At 60.1% G+C, this 26,386-nt stretch overlaps 12 protein-coding genes across 12 annotated transcripts in view; 5 read left to right on the top strand and 7 right to left on the bottom strand.

Moving 5' to 3' along the window:
* Positions 1 to 566, top strand: part of SDRG_08783 (hypothetical protein) — a gene marked incomplete at its 5' end in the record, with an annotated part of 1,668 nt that extends 1,102 nt beyond the window's left edge. The window contains one exon of the mRNA XM_008614680.1: positions 19 to 566. Coding sequence (XP_008612902.1) covers positions 19 to 507 — 489 coding nt within the window. The 3' untranslated portion in view covers positions 508 to 566. The remainder of the gene's footprint in view (positions 1 to 18) is intronic.
* Positions 567 to 947: 381 nt separating this feature from the next.
* SDRG_08782 (hypothetical protein) lies at positions 948 to 2,505 on the bottom strand. The gene is made up of 2 exons (XM_008614679.1): positions 1,881 to 2,505; positions 948 to 1,826 (listed from the first exon to the last, which is right to left on the bottom strand). The coding sequence occupies exons 1-2, from the start codon at positions 2,416 to 2,418 to the stop codon at positions 1,012 to 1,014; spliced, it is 1,353 nt and encodes a 450-aa protein (XP_008612901.1). The 5' UTR covers positions 2,419 to 2,505; the 3' UTR covers positions 948 to 1,011.
* A 1,204-nt stretch (positions 2,506 to 3,709) lies between these two features.
* SDRG_08781 (hypothetical protein) lies at positions 3,710 to 6,859 on the top strand. The gene is made up of 4 exons (XM_008614678.1): positions 3,710 to 4,346; positions 4,402 to 4,548; positions 4,598 to 5,949; positions 6,000 to 6,859. Exons 1-4 carry the CDS (start codon positions 3,737 to 3,739, stop codon positions 6,780 to 6,782), a joined length of 2,892 nt encoding a protein of 963 aa, XP_008612900.1. The 5' UTR covers positions 3,710 to 3,736; the 3' UTR covers positions 6,783 to 6,859.
* A 141-nt stretch (positions 6,860 to 7,000) lies between these two features.
* SDRG_08780 (2-amino-3-ketobutyrate coenzyme A ligase) lies at positions 7,001 to 8,484 on the bottom strand. The gene is made up of 5 exons (XM_008614677.1): positions 7,841 to 8,484; positions 7,688 to 7,790; positions 7,386 to 7,648; positions 7,237 to 7,342; positions 7,001 to 7,182 (listed from the first exon to the last, which is right to left on the bottom strand). Exons 1-5 carry the CDS (start codon positions 8,428 to 8,430, stop codon positions 7,066 to 7,068), a joined length of 1,179 nt encoding a protein of 392 aa, XP_008612899.1. The 5' UTR covers positions 8,431 to 8,484; the 3' UTR covers positions 7,001 to 7,065.
* A 551-nt stretch (positions 8,485 to 9,035) lies between these two features.
* SDRG_08779 (hypothetical protein) lies at positions 9,036 to 9,517 on the top strand. Its single transcript, XM_008614676.1, has one exon. It carries the CDS (start codon positions 9,048 to 9,050, stop codon positions 9,426 to 9,428), a length of 381 nt encoding a protein of 126 aa, XP_008612898.1. The 5' UTR covers positions 9,036 to 9,047; the 3' UTR covers positions 9,429 to 9,517.
* A 346-nt stretch (positions 9,518 to 9,863) lies between these two features.
* Positions 9,864 to 12,402, bottom strand: SDRG_08778 (hypothetical protein). The gene has a single exon (XM_008614675.1). The coding sequence runs from the start codon at positions 12,298 to 12,300 to the stop codon at positions 10,024 to 10,026; it is 2,277 nt and encodes a 758-aa protein (XP_008612897.1). The 5' UTR covers positions 12,301 to 12,402; the 3' UTR covers positions 9,864 to 10,023.
* Positions 12,403 to 13,951: 1,549 nt separating this feature from the next.
* On the top strand, positions 13,952 to 15,104 carry SDRG_08777 (hypothetical protein; the record flags this gene model as incomplete). Its single annotated transcript, XM_008614674.1, has 7 exons — positions 13,952 to 14,062; positions 14,110 to 14,267; positions 14,312 to 14,381; positions 14,427 to 14,480; positions 14,530 to 14,577; positions 14,623 to 14,781; positions 14,823 to 15,104. The coding sequence occupies 7 exons, from the start codon at positions 13,952 to 13,954 to the stop codon at positions 15,063 to 15,065; spliced, it is 843 nt and encodes a 280-aa protein (XP_008612896.1). The 3' UTR covers positions 15,066 to 15,104.
* Positions 15,105 to 15,945: 841 nt separating this feature from the next.
* SDRG_08776 (hypothetical protein) lies at positions 15,946 to 17,588 on the bottom strand. Its single transcript, XM_008614673.1, has 2 exons — positions 16,902 to 17,588; positions 15,946 to 16,854 (listed from the first exon to the last, which is right to left on the bottom strand). The coding sequence occupies exons 1-2, from the start codon at positions 17,544 to 17,546 to the stop codon at positions 16,033 to 16,035; spliced, it is 1,467 nt and encodes a 488-aa protein (XP_008612895.1). The 5' UTR covers positions 17,547 to 17,588; the 3' UTR covers positions 15,946 to 16,032.
* A 607-nt stretch (positions 17,589 to 18,195) lies between these two features.
* On the top strand, positions 18,196 to 19,535 carry SDRG_08775 (hypothetical protein). Its single transcript, XM_008614672.1, has one exon. The coding sequence runs from the start codon at positions 18,211 to 18,213 to the stop codon at positions 19,420 to 19,422; it is 1,212 nt and encodes a 403-aa protein (XP_008612894.1). The 5' UTR covers positions 18,196 to 18,210; the 3' UTR covers positions 19,423 to 19,535.
* A 103-nt stretch (positions 19,536 to 19,638) lies between these two features.
* On the bottom strand, positions 19,639 to 21,142 carry SDRG_08774 (hypothetical protein). The gene has a single exon (XM_008614671.1). The coding sequence runs from the start codon at positions 21,105 to 21,107 to the stop codon at positions 19,689 to 19,691; it is 1,419 nt and encodes a 472-aa protein (XP_008612893.1). The 5' UTR covers positions 21,108 to 21,142; the 3' UTR covers positions 19,639 to 19,688.
* A 569-nt stretch (positions 21,143 to 21,711) lies between these two features.
* On the bottom strand, positions 21,712 to 23,379 carry SDRG_08773 (hypothetical protein; the record flags this gene model as incomplete). Its single annotated transcript, XM_008614670.1, has 10 exons — positions 21,712 to 21,865; positions 21,918 to 21,978; positions 22,024 to 22,066; positions 22,115 to 22,241; positions 22,289 to 22,384; positions 22,437 to 22,517; positions 22,568 to 22,703; positions 22,754 to 22,780; positions 22,824 to 22,964; positions 23,016 to 23,379. The coding sequence occupies 10 exons, from the start codon at positions 23,377 to 23,379 to the stop codon at positions 21,712 to 21,714; spliced, it is 1,230 nt and encodes a 409-aa protein (XP_008612892.1).
* Positions 23,380 to 24,337: 958 nt separating this feature from the next.
* On the bottom strand, positions 24,338 to 26,386 carry SDRG_08772 (hypothetical protein). Its single transcript, XM_008614669.1, has one exon. It carries the CDS (start codon positions 26,366 to 26,368, stop codon positions 24,374 to 24,376), a length of 1,995 nt encoding a protein of 664 aa, XP_008612891.1. The 5' UTR covers positions 26,369 to 26,386; the 3' UTR covers positions 24,338 to 24,373.

Here is a 26,386-nt window from a genome sequence, read left to right as displayed (position 1 = left end):
CCCACGGAGTATCCCGAGCCGTCGGACGAACCGTCGGACGAACCGTCGGACGAACCCACGGACGAACCCACGGACGAGCCGTCGGACGAACCCACGGACGAGCCCACGGAGTATCCCGAGCCTTCGGACGAGCCGTCGGACGAACCCACGGACGAGCCCACGGAGTATCCCGAGCCGTCAGACGAACCGAGTGAAGACCCGACGTCGAGCCCGTCGGATGGTGACGTGGCAGTGTACTACCAGTGCGGTGGTCTGAACCACAAGGGCTCGACGACGTGCGAGGCTGGCAGCCACTGCGTCAAGTTTAACCCGTTCTACTACCAATGCCGCCCCGACAGCGAGGCCGCCGAGGGCCAAGTACCTGCGTTTGGGCAGTGCGGCGGCAAGGACTTTATCGGCGCGACCAAGTGCGTTGAGGGGTACCAATGCGGCGAAATCAACGAGTACTTCTTCCAGTGCCGCCCCGCGGCCGAGTATGGCGGCAACCGCCGTCTCCGCGGCATGTAGCTGTACCGATCTCGTAACCCACGTAAACCAATATGATATCTGTTGGCGTATCTTTGTCTATCCAAGTACCAGGGTTCCTAGTTGACCTCGTGGACATTAGGGGGGCCACGCGTGCTGAAACACTGGGGTCATGCTAGCAGAGAATCATTTACGTCAAACTGGCATTGATGTCTGGCCGACTGTTGAGCCGCCTGTAGATGTCTGGTCTACAGAGCCATCTGAGTTGAAACCGTCATTCAAAAACGAACGGTCCGTACGCTTTGAGACCCATCACAGCATGCAGCATGGCACTCGTCACATTTGCACTAGCAATCCGTGTCCTCCGGATGACACGCGCGTCAACGGGCACCGTTGCCGACGCTCGAGACCACCAAATCACTCACTATTCAAATGTCAGTCGTTTGGTTGACATCGATAGCGCGTGACGATAACGACAAGTTGGAAGAAGAAAGAACAGTGTAAAAAATTGGATAAGACATATAGGTAAATCGACTATCTACATGTTTAGACGCGGCGCAAGCGGCTCTTTTGGATGCGGCCCGAGACGACGCCGTTCGAGGTGCGATAGTTCTCGAGCTTGCTCTTGAGCCAGCACGTGCCGCCGTTAATCGAAAAGCCGACGCAGCCGCCGGTCGACGAGCACCCGTTGCAGCACTGCGACAGCTGCGAGTTGGCGTCCCCGTTCACCTGGAAGTTGCGAATGTCGTTGCCGTAGTAGTCGACGTTGGACGCGACGCTGCCGCACTGCGCCGACGAGCCGCCGCCGTTCGACGCGCCGTTGCCCGTCGCCGAGAAGCAGTTGTCGCGCGGCGACGGGTTCTCGAGCTTGCTCTTGAGCCAGCACGTGTTGCCGTTGACGGTAAAGCCGTTGCAGCCACCGGTCGACGAGCACGCGTTGCAGCAAGCGCTGACCTTGTCCTGGTCGTTGCCCGAGACCCAGAGGTTCTTGATGTCGTTGCCGTAGTAGTCGACGTTGGCCTGGACATTGCTGCACTGGCCGCCGTTCGGGAGCGGCGCCGGGCCCGAGCCAGCGTTGGCAGCGGAGAAGCAGTTGTCGCGCGGCGACGGGTTCTCGAGCTTGCTCTTGAGCCAGCACGTGTCGCCGTTGACGGTAAAGCCCTTGCAGCCACCGGTCGACGTGCATGCCTTGCAGCACGCACTGACCTTGTCCTGGTTGCTGCCCCACACACCAAGGTTCTTGATGTCGTTGCCGTAGTAGTCGACGTTGGCCTGGACGTTGCTGCACTGACCGCCGTTCGGGAGCGGCGCGGGACCCGGCGCGGGGCCTTGCCCGTTGCCCTTCAGTGGCACACAGTTTTCTACAGAAACGCAGAGTTAGCTTCGAGTCCGATCCAAGGGCAGTGAGAACGTACTGTAGACTTGCCACATGGGCTCGTGCAGCGCGAGCCAGTAGAAGCGAAGCATGCAGCCGTTGGCGCCGCAGCTCGAGTAGTCGACCGGGAGGTTGACTTCGGGCGACTGGGGAAAGTTGGTCGCGCAGTCGTCGTTCTGGAACACGCGCTCGTTGTCGATCCAGACTTCGCACGGCCCCTTGTGGCTCGGGATGAAGCCTTCGCCCGTGTCGGGGTTCTTCCACGTCATCTGGCCGTTGCCCGGAATGGCCTTCTTGTCGACGTTGGTGAGCGTGTAGCCGCAGTCGGGGCCGTGCGGGTCGAGCATGTCACGGAGCGTCTTGAACTGGGACTGGGCCTTGAACGCCTTGTTGAAGTTGGCGACGTTGGTCTGCGGCGAGTCGTCAAACTTGCCGGGGAAGTTGGCCTGGATCGTGGCAACGTACTTGGTGCGCATGACGTCGGACCGGAACTCGGCCGGTGGGTTGGACACGATACCGTGGCCCGAGATGAGCGGCGCGGCAAGCGCAAGGAGCGTCGTGGCGAGCTTCATGACCATGATGCTGTTTGTGGTCGTGGTGGTCGTTCAGAGCAAAAGGCAAAGTGAGCTTCGGTCCGAGATGTGTTTGATCGAGGGTGATCGCGGTTTGCCAATGTCTCTGAGGTTCGATTAAGTAGCTTCAGTGACACGCTGGCCACCAAGTCGCGTGACTCACACGTTCCGCACTGATTCCGCTCTCAATTGCATAGTCTTTTTGTATACTGGGTAATGTGGCAGGTCCCAGGACAGGTACAGAACGCGCTGCGACGTTGCCATGCACCCGCCGACCACGTTCGCTTATCTGCAACCGCTGAGCGCTCGTCGTTTTTTTGTTTCGGGCATTATTCCGCTTTGCCATTCGAGTTGCACTGGAAGACGCATGCACAGGGAGGCCTCTCGATCTGGACCCTAGGCTTCGCATCGCACGCAGCGAGGTGCTAGCTGCGAGTTCGAGTCAACCACGTCGCTCGACCAAGCACATGTGCAATGTGATGATCGCGACCCGTGAAACCAGCTGTGTTGGAGCACCAGATGGTATCAGACCAAGACCAGCGCCCAGACAGCAATGGCAAGGACGATCGCCAGCTTCAGAACGTGCAGGCTGGGCCAAGGAAATCAAGCGGCATCCAAGAAGCTTCGACATAGCGTGTCAAACGCGACCCGATCATTTTGGCACCTCGTCGTCGATCGACACACCGGCGGCGAATCCGGATACGCTCGTATTATGCGAGCGGTATCGCCGTTCATTCGGCTGCTCCAGCTCAACGACGATGCGTCGCTACCAAGGCGATATCGACTCGTCCAGCGCCAAAGTGTTTGCTGTACCGGTACTTGTGATAGGACCGCCTAGGATGGCTACTAAATCCTGGCACGAAGATACACAAGAGGGTCGTAAATTTAGTGTGTTTTGCGGGTTACCGACACTGCTAGCGATGAGCAATATCCGATTTGCGGTGACGACTTGGGTGTATTAGCGGTACAAGTGGCTCGAGCTCTTATGCGCAGCGCAGTTCGCTTTGCAGCAGCGAGATTCACCACGTGCAAAGTGAAAAGCCAGGTCCCATGTCGCGGCCAAGTCGACGACGGCGTTATCGTCGACGACGTCATCCGCTCCGCATCCAGCATACTAGTATAGTGAGCCTCGCGCAAGGGCATACACTGTATTCGTCGACGAATGCAGCTCGAGTGTCTCCGTACTAGTATCCCGTCGCTGGGGTGTTTGCATCGTGGCACAGATTCACACAGCGGTTCAAACACTGTATGTAATACTGTCTCACTTCCAAACAGTATTTTGCTTCATACACTATTTGCGACATCAATATCCTGCCGACGACGCATGGGCCGGATGAGCGACGTGTGGGGCAAGGGCAGCAAGTGGGTCGGCGGGCTCGAGGTCTCGCGCAACGACAGCCGCCTGTACCGGTCGTTCCAGCTGCCCAACAAGCTGCGCGTGCTGCTGGTCTCGGACGCGGCCACCGAGAAGGCGGCGGCGGCGCTGGCCGTGGGCGTCGGCCACCAGGCGGATCCGCCCCACGTCGCTGGCCTCGCGCACTTTCTCGAGCACATGCTCTTCCTCGGCACGGCCAAGTACCCGGACGAGACAAGCTACAAGACGTATCTGAGCGCGCATGGCGGCCGCTCGAACGCGTCGACGTCGGCGATCGCGACCACGTTCTACTTTGACGTGGCGCCGCCGCACTTGCACGGCGCGCTCGATCGGTTTGCGCAATTCTTCATTGCGCCGCTCTTCTCAGCGAGCGCCACGAGCCGCGAGATGCACGCGGTCGACGCAGAGCACGCCAAGAACGTCCAGGACGACGCCCGCCGGCTCTACCAGCTCTCGAAAGAGCTCGCGAACCCCGCCCATCCATTCCACAAGTTTGGCACGGGCAACCTCGAGACGCTGTCGACGCGACCGACCGATCTCGGCATCGACGTCCGCGCCGGTACGTCCAAGCGAATATGCATTCATCAAGAGCGCCATGAACGAACATGGCGTAGAGCTGCTTGCGTTCCATGCGCGCTACTACTCTGCGAACGCCATGCACCTCGTCGTCTATGGCCGAGACGACCTCGACACGCTCGAGCGCTGGGCCACCTCGCTCTTCGCACCGATTCGAAACGACGTTGCTCGGCCGCATGCGCCGCGTACGTTGATGTCTCTCTGCAGAGGTCTCATTCAAGCACGGCCTTTTAGCAGCAAACGTGCAGCCGTACGAAGCAGCGCAGCAAGGTCGGCTCGTCTCGGTCGTCCCCGTGCGCGACCTGCGGACGCTCGAGCTCACATTTCCGCTGCCGTCGCTGCAAGCGCACTTTCTCGACAAGCCGCATCGTGTGCTCTCGCACCTGCTGGGGCACGAAGGCGTTGGGTCACTCTGCGCGGACCTCAAGGCCCGTGGGCTTGCGAACGGCGTCTCAACCGGTCTCACGCGGGACTATGCCGACTGGTCGCAGTTTAGTATCAAGATCCAGCTCACGCCAACGGGACTGGACGCGATCCCAGAGGTGGTCGAGACCAGTTTTCAATACATGGCACGTATCGCCGCCGCCAGTGACGACGTATTGCAGCGTATCTTTGACGAAGCGCAGACGCTCAGCATGCTCCAGCTGCGCTACCGCAACCAAGAATCGCCGATCTCGTACGTGTCGTACCTCACGCGCAACCTCACGCTGTTTCCGACCGAGCGGGCCGTCTCGGGGCCATATGTCCTTGATCGGTTTGATGCGACGGGATTCCGGCGCGTTCTGCACCTGCTCACGCCGCACCGACTGCGCCTTCTGCTCGTGAGCAAGAGCTGCGTGCCAGAAGCAACCGAGCCGTGGCTGGGCGCTCGCTACAGCGACGCGCCATTGGACCCCGATTGGATTGCGCAGTGGGAGTCGGCGACCTCGTCCAGCTTGCCAGACGCGCTGCAGCTGCCGCGGCCAAACCCGTTCTTGCCGTCGCAGCTGGGCTTGGTGCCCGAGACGACAGCGGTGCACCTCGTGCTCGATGCCCCGACGATCCGGCTGTGGCACAAGCAAGGCACGGGCTTTGCGCAGCCCAAAGCCAGCGCCCGCTTCAAGTGGTACACGCCGACAGCGTACGCAACGCCGCTCGCGGCCGTGCTCACCGAGCTCTACACGCTCTGGCTCGACGATGTGCTGGCCACGTCCCTCTATGACGCGCACGTCGCTGGCACCAAAGTCCACGTGTCCAACACGATCGCGGGCGTGACGCTACACGTCGCAGGCTACAGCGAGAGCCTCCAAAGTGTCGTCGACGCGGTCTGGGCCCACCGGTTCACGCCCATGAACCACGACAGTCTTCGCCGGCTCCGCGAAGCCCTGGAGCGCGACTTGGCCAACACACTCATGGAAGAGCCGCACCGCTGGGCCGTGTACCAGCGGCAATTAGCGCTCACGAGCACAAAGTGGTCGGTCGAGACCAAGCTGCGCGCACTGCAAGCCGTCCCGGACGACGACCTGCCGCGTCTCCTCGCTGCCCACGCTATCGACCTCTTCACTGACCCGCGCGTCGAAGCGCTCGTGTACGGCAACCTTCTCGAGGTACTTGCCTCTTGACAGCATTAGAGATATACTTAGTAAGTTGCGTGCAGGACGACGTCCAGCGCCTTGTCGAGACAGTCCATACACCGAGCGCAGCGAGTGGTGCGTTTGTGCAAGACGTGCTCGACACACGCAACTTTGCACTGACACGCGACGACGTGCTGCAGCTACCGTGTCTCAACGCCGCCAACGAGAACGGCGCGACACACGTAGCGTTCGAGTGCGGCCTCGACTCGACCGAAGCGCGCGCGACCTCGGCGCTTTTGGCGCAGGTGCTCAAGGTGCCGTGCTTTACGACACTGCGCACGACCGAGCAGCTCGGCTACATCGTTTCGAGCAGCGCGGGCTGCAGTCATGGAGTCGCGTACATCTACGTGACGGTGCAGTCGAAAGCCAAGACGCCCGATGAGGTGACGGCGCGGATCGACGCCTTCATGTCGGGGTTTCGCGATCGGTTGGCGGCCATGCCGGACGACGAGTGGGCCAAGCACAAGGCGGCGCTCATCGGCAACCTCCTCGAGCAGCCCAAGACGTACGAGGAAGCGAGTGCGCGCGTCTGGGACGAGATCGCGTCGCAGTCGTATGCGTTTGACCGCCGGGCGGACGTTGCAGCCGCTGTCGACGCCCTCTCGAAAGCTCAAGTGCAAGACATGTTGGACGACCGGCTTGTCAACACGGTGACGCGCAAGGCGCTCTGGACGCAGGTCTGGCCAATTGTCATGACGCATGACGCGTCAGCGCCCTCGGCGCTCACCTCGATCGAGGCGTTCCAAGCCGACCGTCATTTGCACCCTGCACGCACCAAGGGCTCGGTCCTTACAGCCAAGCTCTAGGTCTTTCCGACGGGTTCCGTGGGAAATCGATAGTACATTGATAGCCCAAGACAATATACGTCACGGATACAACACCATGCCTCCTGCATTCGATGCGAGTTGTCATGCACAAGCACTCACCGGTACGCATGCTCATGAGCCCCAAGGAAGGTAGAGCCGGCAGAGGACCTTCGGTGTCCCTGCCATAGGTGCCAAAGGTCCATCGTGCGGGTCGGTGCTGGGACACTGCAACAGTTTGGTCTTTTGACTTTCTCATTACCTGCATCGACAGGAGGCGACTGTCTTAGAGCTTGGCGTTCTGGGCAGCAGCGATGAACGCGTCAACGCACTTGTCGACGTCGTCGAGCGAGTGGGCGGCCGAGAGCTGGACGCGGATGCGGGCCTTGCCTTTCGGGACGACCTAGTACCACGTTAAACTATCGCAAACGACACAGTGGAGACGCGAAGAACGCACCGGGAAGCTGAAGCCGATGACGTAGATGCCTTGGTCCAGCAAGCGGTCGGCCAAGTCGGTAGCGGCACGGGCGTCGCCGAGCATCACAGCCACGATCGGGTGGTCGCTACTCGTTGCTAAAGTTGAAAGATTCAAAGTTGGCGTCGCACCGAGCACCCGTGAGGGTAAATCCAGCGGCAGTCATGCGGTCGCGGAAGCGGTGTGTGTTGGCGCGGATCTTCTCCACATAGGCGCTGGACCGCGTGAGGATCTCGAAGACCTTGAGCGAGGCGCCGACAACGGCCGGTGCGACCGAGTTGGAGAAGAGGTACGGCCGCGCGCGCTGCCGGAGGAGGTCGATGACGGCTTGGCGGCCCGTCGTGTAGCCGCCTGTGCCGCCACCGAGCGCCTTGCCCAACGTCGAGTTGATAATCTATACTCGATAAGTTGATACAAAGCCAAGATGCCGTACGTCGATGCGGCCGCGCACGCCGCAGTACTCGTCGCTGCCGCGGCCCGTCGCACCAAAGAAGCCCGTCGCGTGGCACTCGTCGATAAACACGTGCGCCTTGTACCTATATCAAACAACAGTCGAAACGCTGGATTCGAAAACAGAATCTCGCACTTGTCGGCGAGATCGCAGATGCCTTGGAGCGGCGCCACGTCACCGTCCATGGAGAAGGCGCCGTCGGTCGCAATGAGGCGCGTGCGGCAGTGCTGCGTCGCTACGAGCTGCGCCTCGAGGTCGGCGAGGTCCATATGCTTGAAACGGAAGCGCTGCGCTTTGCAGAGGCGGATGCCATCGATGATGCTCGCGTGGTTGAGCTCGTCCGAGATGACGGCGTCGTCCGGGCCCAAAATGGCTTCGAAGAGGCCGGCGTTCGCATCAAAGCACGATGGGAAGAGGATCGCGTCGTCCGTGCCGTGGAAGGCAGCGATCGCAGCCTCGAGCTGTTTGTGGATGTCCTGCGTGCCGCAGATGAAGCGCACGGAGCTCAGGCCAAAGCCGTGCGAGTCAAGCGCCGCTTTCGCCGCGGCCACGACCTCGGGGTCGTTGCTGAGCCCGAGGTAGTTGTTGGCGCAAAAGTTGAGCACGTGGCGTCCGTTGACCGTGATGGTGGCGCCTTGCGCAGAAGAAATGACCCGCTCCGTCTTGTATGTGCCCGCGGCTTTGATGGCGCGGACCTCCTCCGAGAGGCGCTCGAGCAGGCTCATCGTAGTACTGCTCGAATTGACGACTGACGACGCCAGTGACGATCTTGCCGTTTGGAGTTGCACTTTCTTTTAATACGTTTCTTTTATTCCACAGTCGGTCTTTTAAGGGCGTGGAGGAAGATAGAGCGTGGGCTGACCACGGCCCAGACATCGCAAAGTAGATTGATAGACGTCACTCAAGTACAGTGTAACGGGGATACGCTGCATGGAGGCCGCCGATTCCGTGGTTGTGGTATGCCATGGACGCGACTGAATAAAAGAACGAATAAAAGAACTGAAGCCTGTGAAGGCAACCGCACATGATCAGCACCGATCTTTGGCGTTTATACTATTTGTTGTCACGCATATGGTGTGTGAATGCAACCTTTTTTGCTTTCTGCCATTTGTACATAGTGACAAGCACGTATTTTAAAAGCTATGTTTCCGAGTGGGCGTCGTTGCTCACACGATTTATAAAATCACAAATAGCGTAATAAAACTGTAAACATATTAATAATCCAAATGCCGTCATATCACTTGAATAAAGTATGCATTATTTCTTGTTGGCGCGATGGGATTTAAAATAGTCGAGGCAATACAGTCACCACACCCTCAGTACTTATTTTGTCTGGCTGGCCATGGCTCTGCGGTTGACGGGGAGCAAGCTCGTGGGCACGAACCCTGCCGTGACGCTCTACCGTCATATCACCAAGCAGGTCCCGCGCGTTTTGACGCTCTATGACATCAACATGGAGCCGCGGGAAGCCCGCCTCGCGGTCCAAGCCTTCTTCCGCAAGCACGCCGAGATCAAGGACCCGCGCGTGATCGACATGCTCATTAGCAAGGCCAACATGGAGCTCGAGGAGACCTTGATGCAGTGGAAACAGAAGTCGCACTTGCTTACGCTCCTCGACAGCGGCGTCAAGCTCCAGAACGAGAAGAACGTCGTGTACGACGACTTTGAGGAAGGCCTGGACAACTTCTTTGCGGGCATCGACACCAACCACGACGAAAAGTAAACATTCGACCCACGACGACAGCAGCGACGGCTAGCCACGCGTACTCATGCGCGCTGCCGAGCGTTAATACATGTTATTTGGGCATCTCATCGTCTCGAGGCGGCAAGTGCAATCTCAAAGGGCAAAGTCCACCGACCCTGTCAAAGGCCATACATCCCGTGCTGTATACGTGAAGCAAGGCGATGTGAGTACTTTGTAGCATCGACGGGCCCTTGGTCAAGCAATGGGGCTTAGAGTAGTCACGCGTGTCGACTCTACCTCGTGGCAACATGACGTTGCGTCTCGACCCTTGGGGCTACGAACGTTCCCGTTGTCTTGTCCGCTCCTGCACCGTCATCTGCCGAAAGTGCAAGTCGTATCGTCGCTGCCATCGAAGTCAACACGCGCCGTGGTCACGCCGAGCAGTGCGTCGCTGGCGGTAGAGTCCATCGTCATGGCTGTTGTGCAAATTCGAATCAATTTATACACACTTAATTTACGCCAATAAGTACGAGGTGGTGAGAGGCGAGGTAGAACTACGACTGCGTGCGTCGTGGGGTATAAAGGCCATATCGTCGTCTTCTTCGGATCATCCTATTTGTCGTCGTGCTCTCTTCTACTCGACCGCCTTGTGCACTTGCATGCGCACTTGGCACTGCGTGTCGTACGCCGTCTTGAGCAGCTCCTGCATCGTGAGCGCCGCTTTCGCCGCGTCCATCTCGGGCGGCGGCGGCACGTACGACGGCTCGGGCGTGACCGCAAGCGTCGAGCCGCTTGCCTCCGGTCGCAGCATGCGCGCCGTGTTGGCCTCGATGCCGCGGATCGCGAGGTCGGCCAAATTCTGAAGGAAAATGAGCTGGTCGCCCGTGAGCTCCTGCCGCGGCACTTGGTCGGCGACCGAGAACGACCCGACGTAGTGGCCGTCGCTTGTCACGAGCGGCACGCCGGCGTAAAAGAGGATGTTGCCGTCCGTCACGAGCGGGTTGTTGACGAACCGGACGTCTTGCTTGGCGTCAAGGACGACGGTCGGTGACGCGCTCATGATCGTGTGCGCGTCAAAGAGAATGTTGCGCGAGACCTCGCGCTTTGCGAGCCCCAAGCGCGCGAGGAGGTAGCCGGTCTTGTCGCCGATAACGCAAATCGCAGCGATCGAGCACGACAAAGTCGTCGCCGCCACATCGACCATGTCCTGAAACTGGTTCTCCGGGTCGGTGAGGTGCAGCGACCGGACCTTGGCGAGGCGCGGCACTTCGTTGCGGGGCATCGGCGCCTTCGGCCACTCCTGTCGGGACGTGTACGAGAGCGCGTACGAGAACGTAGTGTTTTCACGGATGCTCGCGGGCTTGTCCTTGGTGAGCATCACCATGTCGCTCGAGCTGCCCGATGAGATGGCCGACGCGACCGTCGACGCCGACGTGTCAATGGACGAGAGCAGAATCATGTCGTTGGCGCCGCCCGCCGACGACGACTGCGACGAGTACGAGGCCTGCGACGCGTAGTAGTTGTGCGTCGGCGTCTCGCGCTCTTCCATGATGATTGGCTGCTTGGCTTGCTTGGTGTTGAAGTCGGCCGAGACTTCCTCTTCGTGGTACGAGTACGCCGACTCGGACGACGCGACGCTCGAGCACGACATGGACGACGAGAGCATGGACGGCTTGGACGCTTGGCGCTGGAGGCCCGAGCCCGTCGAGCCGCGCGACATCGAGTTGGTCGACGCCGACGTGCACTGGAGGCAGATGCGGACTTCCTTGTTTTGGCCGTTCTGGCGCACAGTCTTCATGTTGGAGCACTTGCCACAGACGACGTCGCCGCAGATTCGGCAGTGTTGCTTTCGCCGCAGCATCGTGAACTTCGTGAGGCAGATGAAGCAGCAGTGGCCGTCCTTGGAGAATTCGTTCTTGTTGAGCAGCGTCTGCTCGCTGAGGTGCTTGGTGATGAGCGTGCCAGAGATGTCGGAAATGCACATGAGCATCTTGGTCATCCACGCCTTGGTGAGGTTGGAGACCATGCCGCGACCTGGGTGCGACTCGGAGAGAAAGAACGAGACGCGGAGCTGGTCGGTCGCCTGCGACTCTTCAAACACAAAGCCGCAGCGGCGAAACTTGAGCCGCACGACGTTTTGAGATTCGGGCAGCGGGCCGCAGCCGTCAAACTCGATCGACTCCCAGATCGACGCGCCGACGTAGTTGTTGCCCATGCCATCGTCCATGCTCTGGCGGTACTGGTCGCTCGACCGGCTAAAGCAGTCGCCGTACTTGAGGAAGACATAGTCGCGGTGCGGCAAATGCGGCTTGGACGACTGCAGCGCCATCCAGTTGACCGAGAGCGACTCGTTCGGGCGCGTCACGTCCTTGGGTGCCGAGTAGAGCACGACGCCGTCGAGGAAGAGCGGGCCAAAGATGTCGCCCATCGTATCGCGAAAGTTGGCGGTCGTCGGCATGTCCATGAGGTTCATCACGTCGTGGATCGACGACTTGGGGATCATGACCACCGCCTTCATCGTGTAAAACTCCTGCTCGGCGAGCTCGTACATCTGGATGCCCTTTGTGTCCTTGAGCGGCACCATGTCAAACTCCGAGATGAGCGCGTCGGCACGACTTTGCCCCAGATAGCGCAGATCGCGCTCAATGTCTTCGGTGATGCGCACGCGGTACATTTTTTCGACCATTGGGAACATCGAGAATGACGACGTCGACTGCGACGAGACGGACGTGTTGGACGAGCTCCGCGCGCCGATCGAGTTGGAGCGGCGGCGCGTCTCGGCGTGCACATCGGCCGAGCTGCTCGTCGGCGCCATGCCGCGCGAGCCGCCGCCGGACGAGACGCCGGCGCCCGAGCCTTGGCCATTGCTCAAGACGCCCGTGTAGTCCAGGACCCCTGAATAGCCGTTCATCTCTTCACAGGACCAATTCAAATTTCAAGGCAGAGGCCACGGCGACGTCCACCAGGTGGCAGCCTCTACAGAGGGTAGACTTCGCCAAATGGCCCAGAGTGCACTTGATTGGCTCCGCTGTAGCGTCCTTTCTGGCCAACTTGCATTTTATTCACAGCGTGAGCAATGTGTTTTTCACATCCCAAAGCACTCATTTGTATGCGCGCCAAGTGCAAACGCACGTTTCACACGTCTTTTACACGCAAGTACCACGGTTATTTTAATCGCCAGTTACTCACGCTCTCGGATTGGCCCCTATCTTTGGACCATGGAGGGCTGATCCGGTATTTTATTGCGTTGGAATCATCACCTTGTTCGAGTTCGAATTTAATTTAATTTAATTTTGGTGCGTTATCTTTTTTTCTTCGGTTGAAATCGTTCGTTCTTTGTATAAAACGAAGTGAGGAAAGGGCGATGCGCTTTATATTTGGGCGAAAACGGCGCAATAATACTATTGTATTTTATTGCGGCCCGCCATGATCTTGGCATTGTATTTATAGGTACCGACCACGACGACGAGTACGGGGTCCTACCGATTACTTGACGACGACGGTCCAGCGTTGTCATCTCTGCGTCTGTATAGGGCGCGCTTCTTCGCGTCAAACCTCATCTTGGACGCAGGTACAAGCTACTCGCAACTGCGTGCGTTCGGCGCACCTCGTTTACACTTGTACTGAACGCACGAGAGACCGTTCCCCGTGCTGGACGACGTCAGGCAGCAGCACTTGATGCAAGTGTGTCAGCATCGGCAGCAAATCCGCTGACCAACGTGGGATGCTGCTTGTCGCGCCTTTGCTCGCCTGCCATCGCGACATCAATGGCCCCAAGCGCGTCGTAGAAGGCCTCCGAGCCGCGCTGTAACAGCGGCCTATATCACCATGTGACTTGTGGGTACGTGAGCCCCCCTCCTACAAAACAGATGGGGTGGACCCTGCCTCAGAACATTCTTTCGACCGGCAACGCCCGGCAACATGGGCTGCTTCAACACGCGCCAACAACCGTCCTGACAAGCGCCCGAGTGCATACACCGCCTTGAGCCCAAGTCCTTTTCCAAGTAGATAGTATAGAAGGATACACGTTGTCTTGCGTCCGAGAGGTGACTCTCAAGATTATCCCGGATTTATCCGATCGTCAGGATGGGTATCGCACCTTGCACGCCGTGTGTGTAGGTCGTCATCCTGGTCGAGTCCATCTCGGGTGCACCTCATCCCTACTGACGGTGCTCGTCCCATGAGACCTGCAAGCGATAGCATGCGTAACGACGACTTGTCCAGACTTCGACACGGCGGCGTCGAGCGAGGCTATCCTACCGGTGCGTCGGTATTTTAGTCGGTAGCGGAGGAGAGAAGAAACGAAGGAGTCTTTGAGGATGGCCCGTCACTTGCGGTGGGCAGAACGGTGTCGTTGGCCCCACCCGGTAGAGGCTCGGACGCTGCACCACGTGGCACGACGCACGGCTGTAAACGTTTCCCGTCGAGAAAGAGACACGGCGCCGAAATCTCGCGTCCAGCATTGCTACACTGTATTTGAAACTCGATATTCTGTATCGATTGCCAAAGGGAATGCGTCCATACAGATGATGAGAGGTATGCATTGTCGCAGGGTTCGCACAATGCAGACGTCGGACGCAGCGCTGCTCGCGGTCGGCGCCATCGGCCTCGCCGCGACCATGGCCTGGATTCTGTACATGGTCGGGTACATTGGCCATGCAGAGGCGATAGCGGTACGGAGCGGCCGTAGTGGCGGCGTCGTATGAGTGGGCCTGCGTAGGACGACGCCAACGGGCGACAGCCCCGGCGACGACAGCATGAGCAGCAGCAAGGTCGTAATGGCCTGCGCCAGCGGCGACGACACGTGCGCAATGACGACGAAGACGATGCGTCGGACGAGGACGAGGAAGACGAGCCCCGAGGCGGCGATCGCCAGCGGTACGAGCAACATCGACGTCCAGGCGGTCACAGTTTGCGCGTAGGCCGCCGCCGACGACCCGACGCGAAATCAAAAAGGAGCAAAAGCGGCAAGAGCGCGAGCAGCAGCGCAAGGTACTAACTGTCGTTCGAGCATCAGCATGGTCATTCTTACTCTAGTTTGACGAGTACCGACGCGACGAAGCGCGCAAGCTCCAAGACGCAGAAGCCAACGTAATCTCTCTCTTCTCGCAGTACCTCCACGTCCCCTTCTTGATGCTAGGCCTACCGCAAAAAGGTGCTAAACGAAGCGACCCGTGAAGCGGCCGAGGTAGACGCAAGCAAGCTCATGCATGCATCGTACCACCTCATCTAGGCCATGGCTGCCGCCGAGGCGGCCCAAGTGCAAGCCGCGCGCGACGCCGCTGAATTGGCCAAGTGGAAAGGCCAGTTCTCCGTCGACGACGCCGGGTCCGACCGCGTGGAGCTATCCGAGTCGACGCATCTCCTCTCGGACTTCCTCGCTTACTTGGCGGTTCGATCGACGTTTGGTGGCCAAAGCTCAGGCCTGTATAGACGCACAAGGTGGTGCTGCTCGAAGACCTCGCGTTGCGCTTTGGGCTGTCGACGACGGCGACGATGCAGCGGTTGCAGTCGCTTCTGACTGCCGGTCGGCTCTCGGGCTTCTTGGACGACCGCGGCAAGTTCATCGCGGTCGACGACGACGACATGAAGCGCGTCGCCACGTACATTGGCAAGAAAGGCCGCGTGAGCGTTTCCGACGTGGCGCGCGAGTGCAATCGGCTGCTTGCATCGTAGCTTGCATCGACTACTGCACTCGAGCTGTCTACGAGCTCAGTAACGCTCTACGTGTAGCACTCTTCTCTATCTACGACCCGACGACAACTACTTTCGAAAGCGATACGACAGGAACGGGCGTTGGTCGACGCGGGGAAGGGGAGCACTCGAGCAGTCGATGCATCTGTCACTGGCCAGTTGCGGAACGTGACTGCGAGTGAGTGGTCCAGCGTGCTCGGTACGGAGCTTAGTACGCTGGATGGCGTCAGCCAAATATTAAAACCTTCTCCGACTGCAGAAGATACGTGGGACGAGCGTCTGCGTTGGTCGGTGATTCATACTGTACGTTTGGGCAAAGCAATTTTCGTGTCCTAGGCTTGCCGAGTTGCCCCCAAATCTCCAGATCTAGAATGAATTTCGAGAATGTAAAAAATGCCAACAGTGTGATAGAAATGTTTCAAAAATGCACATAATGTCATGTGATCTGACATTGGGAAGGAAATGTTTTGTAGTCTCTCGAAACTACTTGAACGACTTCCTACTACGTGCTGCAGTACTACTAGCAACGAGCAACAGTTTCTAAACAGTGTATGCTGTTCAACTCTGAACGGTGTACGCATCAACAGGTATCAAAGAAACAGTGCTTGTACCCAAAGGAAGGCAAGATTTGCTTCTGCACAAGCACTGCAACGCCAACGAACGTCCGATCACGACCACCGTGCGTAACAGGCTCTGTACGTTGGGCGCATCGTCGCATGCCGCTACGAGTACGTCTACAGCGCTACCTACTCGTTTATCAAGGTGCCGCACATCCACTGTATGAACCAGCGTTTTCAAAACAGTGGCTTCCACCGCATCTGTCGTTGGATCGTGTCGACATTTAATAGTGTGCATCTTCGTATCGAGTACACTCGCGCGCGTATATATATATTGAAAGACGTCGTAGTTAGATAGTATTCGTATAACCCTACCCACAGGATACAAACACTTAGGTGTCGTAGTACCACTCGGCGGTCTTTCGCCGGTGGTTGGCGTGCCGGTCGACGTGCGAAAGCGCCTCCATCTTCTTCTGGTGCGTCTTCTCGGCCAGCGCCATGCGCTTCATGTCGAGGAACTCGCGCTGCTTGGCACTCTCGTTCTGGACGCGCGTTTGTTGCTTCTGCGTCGCGAGGTCGGCTTGGTTGCGCTTGGCGTCGCGCCGGCGCACCTCTTGCTCGTCGAGCTCCTTTTGCAGCGCTTCGTCGGCTTCGCGCGTCACGGCGGCCATGAACGCGGCGTCGTCGGCCGCCGACTGCCGCTTCGCCGCGGCTTTGCGCGCCATTTGGTCGTTGCGCGAGGCGAGGACGTGCGCCAAGAGCTCGTCGCGCGCGGCTTGTTCGGCCGCGTGCTCTTCGTCGCGCTTGCGCCACACCTCGTCTTCCATCTGCTTGCGGATCACATCGAGGTGCGAGAGATCTTCCTTCTCTGCCTCCATTTGACGGCGCAGCATCGCTTGGTACGCCAGCTGGTCTTGCTTGAAGCGCTCTTGCTGGTCCTTCTCACGCTGCTCGGCCTCGGCCTCGTTGCGCAGCGCGAGATGCAGCAGCTGGGCGTCGTAGTCGCGCTCGCGGTCAAGGTCCCGCCGACTCATCTCGGAGCGCCGCTTGTTGAACGCCTTGACGTCCCGCGCCCGGTCGAGCGCGTCACGATGGCGCGCGGCCTCGAGCTCGGCTTCCACCTGCGCGTGGCGCGCCCACTCGCGCAAGAGCTCGTCGTCTTCCTGCTCTTTGACGCGCGTTTCGTCGGCGACGCGTGCCTTGAAGTGGTCCACCTAGGGCATTGATTGTCGGGTGCGGAGGTACTGCGTGTATGGGGTACCTGGACGTCGAGGATCGCCTTGACAGCGGCGTTGCCTTCGACGATGCGGTCGCGGTCGCGGCGCTCGCGAGCGTCCTTCTTCGCAATGTCCTCGGCCCACAGCGCGGCCATTTGCGCTTCGTACGCGGCCTCTTCCTTTTGACGGTCGGCTAGCGCTGCGAGTTGCCGCTCGCGCTCGGCGACGACCTCGGCCATGACGGTCGCGCTGTCGACGGTGCGAATGTCGTCGCAGCCTTCGCGGTACTGTTGCAGGCGCTTCTCCTCGACGTACGCCACGCGCGCGGCCTCGCGCTTGGCCTTGAGCTCGGTCGCCCGCGCAATCATCTTGGCCTTGCGCTCTTCGGGTGTCTCGACGTTGGCCAGACACATGGCCTTCCACTGCTCGAGCTCCGCGTTGTACAAGGCGGCGAGCTTGAGGCGGCGCGACTGCAGCGCCGACTCGTCTTGGTTCTGCAACATACCGACGACGCGCTGCGTCTGGCGCTGCCCGTTCTGCTCGTGCGCTTTGGTCTCCCAGTCCGCGCGCGAGTTGAGGTGCGCAAAACCCTTGACGACGTTCGAGTACATCGCAAGCGAGTCCTCGCGCAGGCGGCGCTTCATGATGGTTCCTTCGCCGGCCCCGCGGGCGCTCGTCCGCGGCTGCATCCCGTCGCTTGAGCGTTTTCCTTTCCCACGGCTGTTGCCGCTCTATTCTTGGCCCAAGATACGGGCCTACAGTATATGCAACGTCTTTGAATAGTGTACGTTGAAGTGCCATCGATCGATGGGCGCGATACAACATTGTGGAGAACAACCGGCAGCGCGACCAGCGAGCGCAAGGCGCTTCCTCTCGCTAGTGTCTTTGCCAACTGTCCGCCATTCACAGGACAACACGAGGTGCTAGTAGCTTGCTGAGAAAACTGGAGCAGCGACAGACCAGCCTCCTTGCGCCAGTGCCAAGGCTGGCGTTAACGACGTCGCTGCCGTCGGCTACCAAACGACGTGCGACGGCTAAGAGCCCAAGCGCTCGCCTTAAGCCTTAAGTTCGGCCAGAATCAAGGGTGCCAGAATCAACGCCTACTGGGCCAAGACTAACGTCCGCTCTCTGCCAGCGCTCTCTCGTGATGTGGGTAGCGGTGCGGTCCCACGACTTGTTGCAGTGCGTCAGTTGAAGCCACCGCATTCATGCATCATCCATTACTGGCAGGCGAGTCCGTGACTCCGTATCGGTGTTGTGTGGTTCGTCCACGTCATGTGCCCATCGACTAGTCTCCAGTTTTCCGACTAACTAAACCACTACTTTCCACGAGCCAATGAAAACGCAAGACAGATGCCTCGCACGCTCACGCAAGCGGAACCCGGCGTCGCACCGGTCGGTCACAGCAACGCGGCCGGGGCCGTCCGAGACATCGCATCGCTTGCTGGCGCCGGGCCTGTAGCCCGCAATCCACCGGATGTCGCCCGCGCGCGGCGACCAGCGACCCCGAGGAATGCATCGTCGCGCATTTGCGGCACGCTCGCCGCCTGGCTCTCTGCGCGGAGCGGGACCGTCCCAGCGCAGGCGGTCGCCGACCAAGCGAAAGCGATGGCCAGCACACTTGGCCTCGACGACTTTGCGGCCTCGCCGATGTGGCTGGCCGCGTTCCTTCGCCGCTTTCCGGACCTCAAAGCCAAGGTGCTTCCCGGCCCGAAGAGCGCGCCCATCAAGCGCAAGCGCATGTCCCTCCAAGAGCAGATCGAGATCATCGACGGCGTCGCAGCCGGCGCGTCCCAAGTGTCGATGGCCGCGCGCTACGGCGTGCGGCGGCAAACTGTCTGCAAGATCCTTCAACGCAGCGACGTGCTCCGGGCCGAGATGCAACACCAGCAGACGCGTGGCAACAGCACGACATCGCTCACGCGGCGAACGCTCACGGCCGTCTTCCCGACCAAAGCCATCGACGACGCGCTCGTCGACTGGATGCGCGCGCACAGCGGCCGCGTCACCAACACGCTCCTCCAAACCAAGGCCAAAGAGATTGCCGACACGCTCGGCATGCACGAGTTCAAGGCCTCGGGCGGGTGGCTGCGGCGGTTCAGCCTGCGCAACGGCCTCAACCTACGACGACCGAAGCAACTCGGCAACCCGATCGAGAGTCCCCAAGCCGACGTGCGCGACGACAGTAGTAGTGGCTCGGACGACCAAGACGACGACGACCAAGACGCCGACGACCAAGACGCCGACGATCAAGACACCGACGATCAAGATGGTGCAGTAAAGGCCATCGATGCAGCGATCGATGCAATGCAAGGAATACCTGGAATGCAAGCGGACGCTGCAGAGAACCGTGCTGCGGAAGACGCCAGTGCCATGAACAACCCGGCCATGACGTGGCAGCCTCCGGTGCCGCCAGCAAACCCGCCCCCGTCCACCGTGGCGGCGATCGATGCCTATCGCTGCCTACGCGCCTACGTCACGGTCCGAGGCGACGTTCGCGCCATGGGAGAGCTCGACGAGCTCTATCGTCGCCTCCTACAGCCTCCAAACATCGTTCACTTGTAATTCTACTAGACCAATGCCATCCATTCCTGAGTCTTGCATCTCGTCAGCAACATTATTGGACTGAGCACTCTTCAACTAAAACTTCGACTAAAACGAAACCACGCTACCTCGTTGGCTCTCGTCGACGCCACAACTGCATGCTTGTCCCGTCTTCCGCCGCTGTTCGACTCTACCTTTTTGACTCGTCGCGTACCAGTTAGTACTCGGAACGCTTAGTTGTAATTGTAGTATATCGCATTTAGTGTAGTCGTTATCAGCATCGGGTGCTATACCATGTCGTGGACGGGCTGCGGCGGCCGCGGCGGCGGTGCGCCATTCTCGCTGTCGCTCAGAGTCGTCTCGCGCGGCACGGCCGACGAGCGCACCATGGCCGGGCGGTCTTCAATGTTGCCGGCGGCTATCGACTCGAGCGGCGGCAATGGCACGGCGCTCATGGCCGCGGCGGCAAGGATCGCATTGTGGTGGCCGACCTCTTCCTTGTGCAGCACCGCGTGGCGCACGGCCCAGCACCACATGATCGCCAGTAGAAAGGTCTGGATGATCGACGACCGAATGAGTTCGTCGAGCGACGGCTTTTGCTGCGCGTACATCTGCGTCTTGGCCTTGACTTGCTCGTACTCGACGGGGTCCCACTGCGAAAAGTGGAAAATCTCGTACGCTTGCTCGGCGACCGAAAAGACTGCAAGGACAGCAATGCCCGAGACGTACGTGCGGATCGGCCGGAGATCCGTGTCGTGCGCGGCCTTGAAGCCGACGCAGCCGACGTACACGCCCCACGCATACGAGAAGAGCTTGGCGGCCGTCACGTACGAGTTGCCGTCGTAGAGCGGCGAGTACTTGTACATTTTCTCAATGTTGGCGTCGACGTTGCGCTGCGCGTGCATGGCCCGCATGTTGGCCAGAAACGCAAATTCGCCGAGGAGCTTCATCGTGTTGATGATGAGGATGAACGACGCCCAGAGTTTCACGCGGCGCGCGGCGATCCCGAGCGGCGAGTCGAGCATGAGCGGGTCGAGGCGGCGCGCCGACTCGGACGGAAAGACCGCCGACGTGATCGTCTCGTTTGCGCCAAAATGGATCTGGTGGTGGTGGTCGTCAAAGTTAAAGTTGGGCGGCGGCACGCTGCTTGAGGATGCTTGCGACGCCGCCTCGGGCTCGGGCGGGGTCGCCACCTGCCGCACAAAGAGGTGCACCGTGTGCCCGTCCTCGAGCTTGTACTCGCTAAGCGTGCCTTCGTCCTCAAGGACGCGCCCGCGGTAAATAAGGCGCTGGCGGCTCTCGTCGACGCCGCTCTTGTTGCGCACGACAGCCTTGAGCTGGCTCACGGGCCACGTGGCGTTGGCATAGATCTCAAACACCTTGCCGTTGAGGTCGAGAATGCGGATGCGGAGGTTGCCGCCAACATCTTCGAGCGGGTCGAGCGCAGGCGCGTCGTGGTGCGATGGCTCGGCAGGCGTTGGCGCGGCGCGCGGCGACGAGACGGTCGCGTGGGCCTCGTCGGCCGACGACCGCCGGCGCAACCGTGGTGACGTCGCCCGCGCGTCCGAGACGAGCACCGTGGCCTCGACGGGCGTCGCATGGTCGTCGTCTTCGTGCTCCCGAGGTACCGCCGTGTAGCGCAGCATGGACGTGCCGACGCTGCCCCCGGCAGCAGCGGCGCGTGGACTCAGAACGTAGCGGCTCATGCGGCGTCTGGGAAAATGGCGATCAACACTCCGAGGGCACATTTTTTTTACTTTGCAGCACATTACTTTTTTAATATTATAAATAACTCTGGTTTTGTATGACAAATGACGATTTGCATTGTATTTTGATCCGCCGACATGTTTTTTAGTGCAGAGGCCCAGTTTATTTTCGGTGGCCGAACGATTCTCTGGCGACGCCGCATGGACGTGGCGGCATGTGGATGCAGGTACACGCAGGATCATCGGCGAAGACCATATGTACATGGGCGACCGATGGACGCGCAGGTATGGATGGTCTTGCCCGTGGAGGCGAGACGCGACATTGCACTGGCGTCGGCGAGGCGCCTGCAACGTTGCACGGCAGCGGAGGACCGCACGCTGGCGACGAGGTCTGCGATACGTACGCAGGTGGTACAGGTTGCGGCCGTTGGTTCAAGTTGCGAGGTCATTGCAGATCCGCCAGGCAGATCCGAACGGTGGTCGTCGCTCTTGTCGTTGGGCTTGCTCGACGTCCAGGCTTGCCCAGTCCTCCTGAGTAAAGCAAGAAATCGATATTACATCGGACGCGTTATGTGCATGCTAGCGTGTACGGACTGCAATGGCTTCACGCGTGCCCGACGTGCGAGCTGTGGAGGAGGCACGCCGAGTGCGCCCCGCCCGCCGACACTTGAGCCACAGGGATCGTGCCCATGGTCGTCTCCAGAATGCGCTCGGGCGTCGCGCAGTGCTTGAGGTCGGCGTTGCCGAGGCGACCATGGCTACATACATGGTCTACATGAGCACGGCAATCGGTAGCATGTCCGCTCGTACTCGGTGCGTCCGCAGCTCAGCGCCTCGCCCTTGTCCGTCAAGAAGAGCGTGTGCGATCCGCCTACGGTCATCATCCACCCATAACCTTTGCCTCCATCAATTGTACCAGCCGCCGCCTGCACGATGGTATGCTCGGCCAGCGCTTCAACCTTAAGACATCGTCAATGCCTCGACATGATGTGCAAGGAGGAGCGTACCTTGCGCGGATGCGAGTGGCCACGCGTGTCGCCGAGGCCGAGGCGACCAAACTCGCCGCGGCCAAAGACATAGGCGCTGCCGTTGCGCCCGACGACGACCGTGTGCCAGCCCCCGCACGACACGCTCCTACACGCGATACGTGAGTTACAGACTCGGAAAGGTCGACTACGTACGCAGCGGGCACCGACTCGAAGAAGGGCACGCGACGCGGCACGTGGATGTCGGGCGTGTGGCCGACACCGAGCATACCATAGTCTTCCTTGCCCCACCTACGCCAGTTTCAATGTATCAATCAATATAGATATATTGGCAGTCCAGTACGTGTAGACATGACCCGACTCGGTCACGGCCGCAGTGTGGAACGCGCCGCACGACACTTGGATCACGCGCTCGTTGTCAAATCTAATGCATCGAAAATGCTGAAAATGAAAAATAATGCAGAAGGCTGGTACTGGGCGGGATCGATGCGCGTCGGAATGCTCGTGCCGCACGTACCGTCGGCGGCTTCGGGCTCCATGTGCACCCAGTCGCGGCCAAGCCCGAGCTGGCCGTTGTCGCGACGGCCCCATGTGTACACGTAGCCTTGGTCTAAGAAAGGGTAAGCGCCATGGCACACGTGGTCAAGGTCGTCGTCGTACCCGACAGCGCCGCCGTGTGGGTGCCACCTACATTACGTGGAGCTACCGTCAAGAGAACGCGCAGAGGTACCGCAGCTAATGGCAACGATCTTTTCGTCCGTGTTGGGCGGAAGCACCTTGCACTCGGCCGGCATCGCCTGGTGCACGTCCTTGTAGTCGGGCGAGAGGCCAAGCTGGCCCCAATGCGCTTCGCCCCACATAAAGACCCGCCCTGGATCCCAATACAAGTAAGGTCGAGAACGCAGGGAATGTCGCGTCGTACCGTCGGTCGAGACCGCGCCCGAGTGGCACCCGCCGGCCGAGACGTACGCGATCTTGATGTTGGCCGCATCAAAGTAAACGATCGGCGTCGGAAGGTTGAGGCTCTTGTGGTTGCCGTGGCCGAGCTGGCCCATCTGGCCCCAGCCCCACGAGAAGACGTCGCCCGTGGATGCGAGCGCGAGCGAGTGGCGCGACCCGCACGAGATGGCCGTGATGTCGAGGCCACGGAGCGCGCCGACCTGCTGCGGCTGGTTGGCGCTCGAGACGCCGTCGATGCTGGTGCCACTGGGCTTCTTCTTCTCGCCACGGCCGAGCTGCCCGTCGTCGTTGCAGCCAAAGGTCAGGACCGAGCACTCGACGACCATGCTCATTCTTCTCGTCTTGGCGGATGGACGCAAAATGGGAATTCCACCGACGGATAACCTTGAAGTACCGCCGCCACACGATTGGCTCCACGTCGGTGATCTTGAAGTCATTTTAGCCAATCACAGTGCACAAATCTTTGCCGACACAACTCGTTGTCGCCTTGGAGGCCATGGCTAGAGATGACACTGCATATCTGCGCTCGCAATTAGACTGTCTTATCTCTAGACTGGTACCCAAAGCAAGCAGCTTCCGAAGTGAAGCCAAGCAGAAGATACTCAAGGAGCCCTCCATCAGCGTTGCGTGCTTGTAAGCATGTCAATGCGCCGAGAGCTAGGTGTAAGCCAACCTACTGGGATTATCTGACCCTAATCGCGTCTCTATGGTGGATACTGCGTGAGACGAGATACAACCGACAACCGTAAAGCGATGGCAAACTGAGCTAAAGCCAAACTTGGCTGAGCCAAGATCGTTCTTGTAGCTAGAGCCAGGCTCAGCCAAATCCAAGATCGTTCTGACGGGTCCACAAGAATGGAATAGGGCGACGTGCTGTGGCGCGATGGTGGCGACCGTGCGCGGCGGTGCGTCACCGAGTGGTCTGGCAAACTCTGGCTCTGGCGACGCCGCTGGGCGACAATACGAGAGTGCAAGCGTCTGATTCTTCCGGCCGTCGGTCGTCCTCCTGTCGTCGCAATACCAAACTCGACCAAACACGACGTAAACCCTACTCGCCAACACGTTGTGTACACACTACACAGTGGCATTTTGGTGGTATATTTTCAAACGCCCTCAAAATCCTCGGGAATCCACCAAATTTGAGACGCTCAGAACGTATTTTCCTCCCTCTGGCGCCAACTCGGACGCAGTCCAGCTACTCGGACGGTACATTGTACGTGGCTGGACGCGGTGGTTCGGTACTCGTTGGACCGTTCGGCGGCAGGTTGCCGTGTGTAGGACGCAAGATGATTGGCTGGAAGAACTGCGAGGCAAATTAATTTAAAACTCCGTGTCGCTCGTGACACTGATAAACGTGGGGCGGAACGCGAGGTCCGATGGCCGCGACCCGAGCGTCGGCAGTGTCTCCGCCGACAAATTCTCTTCCAAAAGCGGGATCAAGTCGGACGGCTGCTTGGCGATGAGCGAGTCCAGCGCGTCCATCTCGACGTGCTCGTTGAACATGTTGAGCGGGTTCACGAGCTTGATCATGCCGCCCGCGTCCTCGACGAGCTGGATCATGTGCTGGCCGACGCGTTCGCGCACCACGGGTGCCGGGGCTTTGCTCTGCAAACCGCGGCTGGCGACGCCCACCTCGGACCGGGGCGCCGACGACGCACTACTCGACTGCGGGCGCCGCGGGGCGCGGGAGACGCCGACTTCAGAGCGTGGTTTGGGCACAATGCGTGGAATGCTGCCGTGGCGAGAGAGCGACGCCTCGGAGCGCTGGCCACTCGACTGGCGCGAGAGCGACGGCGGCGCGATCCGGGGCGCGCTCGGGTGCCGCGCCAAGCTCGGCTCGGGCTCGAGCGCGTCGAGTACGTTTTGGTAGCTTCCGCTTTGGCTGTGGAGCGTGCTCGTGGCCGTCGTCGAGAGCGAGCCAAGCGACGGGTTGGACACGCCGCCCGACATGCGTCGCGCTGGCAGCCGCGCCGAGTCGCGGAGCCCCGGTGCGCTATTGTTGTTGTTGGTGGATGTGGTCACGACGCGGTGCCCGCGGTCGGTGCCAAAGAGCGACTGGTCTGACGCCTTGCGCGGGAGTGGGCCGTTGCTGCTTGCGCTCATGTTGGCGGTCGCACGCACGTTGTTACTACTGATATTGTGGTTGCTGTTGCAGTTGGTGTTGACGGACGAGAGGTGGGAAAACTCGCTCTCGGGCGACACGAGCTGCGAGTGGACGCTCTTTGGCGACGTCGTGTCGTCGCTCTGCACGTGGGAGCGCAGCACGCGGTGCTGCTTGGGCCGCGACGCGCAGTGGAGGCACGCTCGCACACCCTTCCGGCCCTTCTCGCCGATCTGGTCGAGCATCACATTGGTCGAGCACTGGGTGCAAATGGCGTGCGCGCACATGCGGCAGTGGTGCCGCCGCCGGAAGAGACCAAACGTCTTGAGACACACGCCGCAGTGCATCTCGTCGCCAAAGTCGGCGGTCGTCGCCACCGCGATGCGGGCGGCGGACGCGGTCCGGAGGCTCGCAACAAAGTCGAGTGCGAAAGTTTGCATCCACTTGAGGCGCTTGGTGTGCTTTTCGAGGCAAAAGACGAGCGAGATCTGGCAGTTTTCGTCGTCGGCGTCGTCGCTCCCCGTCACGACGATGCCCGTGTGCTTGAAGAGACCGCGCGTCGCGTTCGGGTACCGGGCGGCGACGACGTCGACCGACTCCCACACCATCGTGCCAATGCGCGGTGTCGATTGGTTGGTCGGCGACGCAAAGAGCTGAGCGTGCGCGAGAAAGACAAAGTCCTTGATCTCGACGCCTTCGGTCGACCACGCCATCCACGCGAGGTGCAACGGGGGTAGCGGGTCGCAGTTGACGCTGAGAATGTGGTCGCCCGTGTAGAAGGCCGGCTTCCCGAGCGCATTGAAGGTTTCGTTGAGCAGCTCGGTGCTGTCGAGACGGAGCTGTGCGATCGCGTTGGCGACGCTGCTCGATGTGTTCACGGTGGCTTTGACCATGTACTCGCCCGACTCGGCGAGGCCCTCGTAGAGCAAGACCCCGTTCTTGTCCTTGACGTAGTTCCACGCGGTCTTCATGAGGGGCTTGGACGACGACGAAGTTGCCGACGCCATGGGGTTGGGCGAGGCCAAGCGCACGAGCGCGTCGGCTTTGGCGACTGCGACTTGCTGCATCTGCGCCGTGATGTGGCCCGGCAGGCCCTTGAGCCCGAGCGCGTCGAGGCGGCGCTTGAAGATGATCTTCTCCTTCTCCTCCTTGCCCGTGACCATGGGGCTGATGTGCAGCACGCTCGCGTTCCCGGCGTTGGACATCATCATCATGCTGCTGCTGTGGTGAGG

The sequence above is a fragment of the Saprolegnia diclina genome (assembly GCF_000281045.1).
Source record: "Saprolegnia diclina VS20 unplaced genomic scaffold supercont1.27, whole genome shotgun sequence".
NCBI lineage: Eukaryota > Oomycota > Saprolegniomycetes > Saprolegniales > Saprolegniaceae > Saprolegnia > Saprolegnia diclina.
The sequence above is the reverse complement of the archived record's forward strand: the minus strand, read 5'-3'. Positions and strand labels throughout refer to the sequence as shown.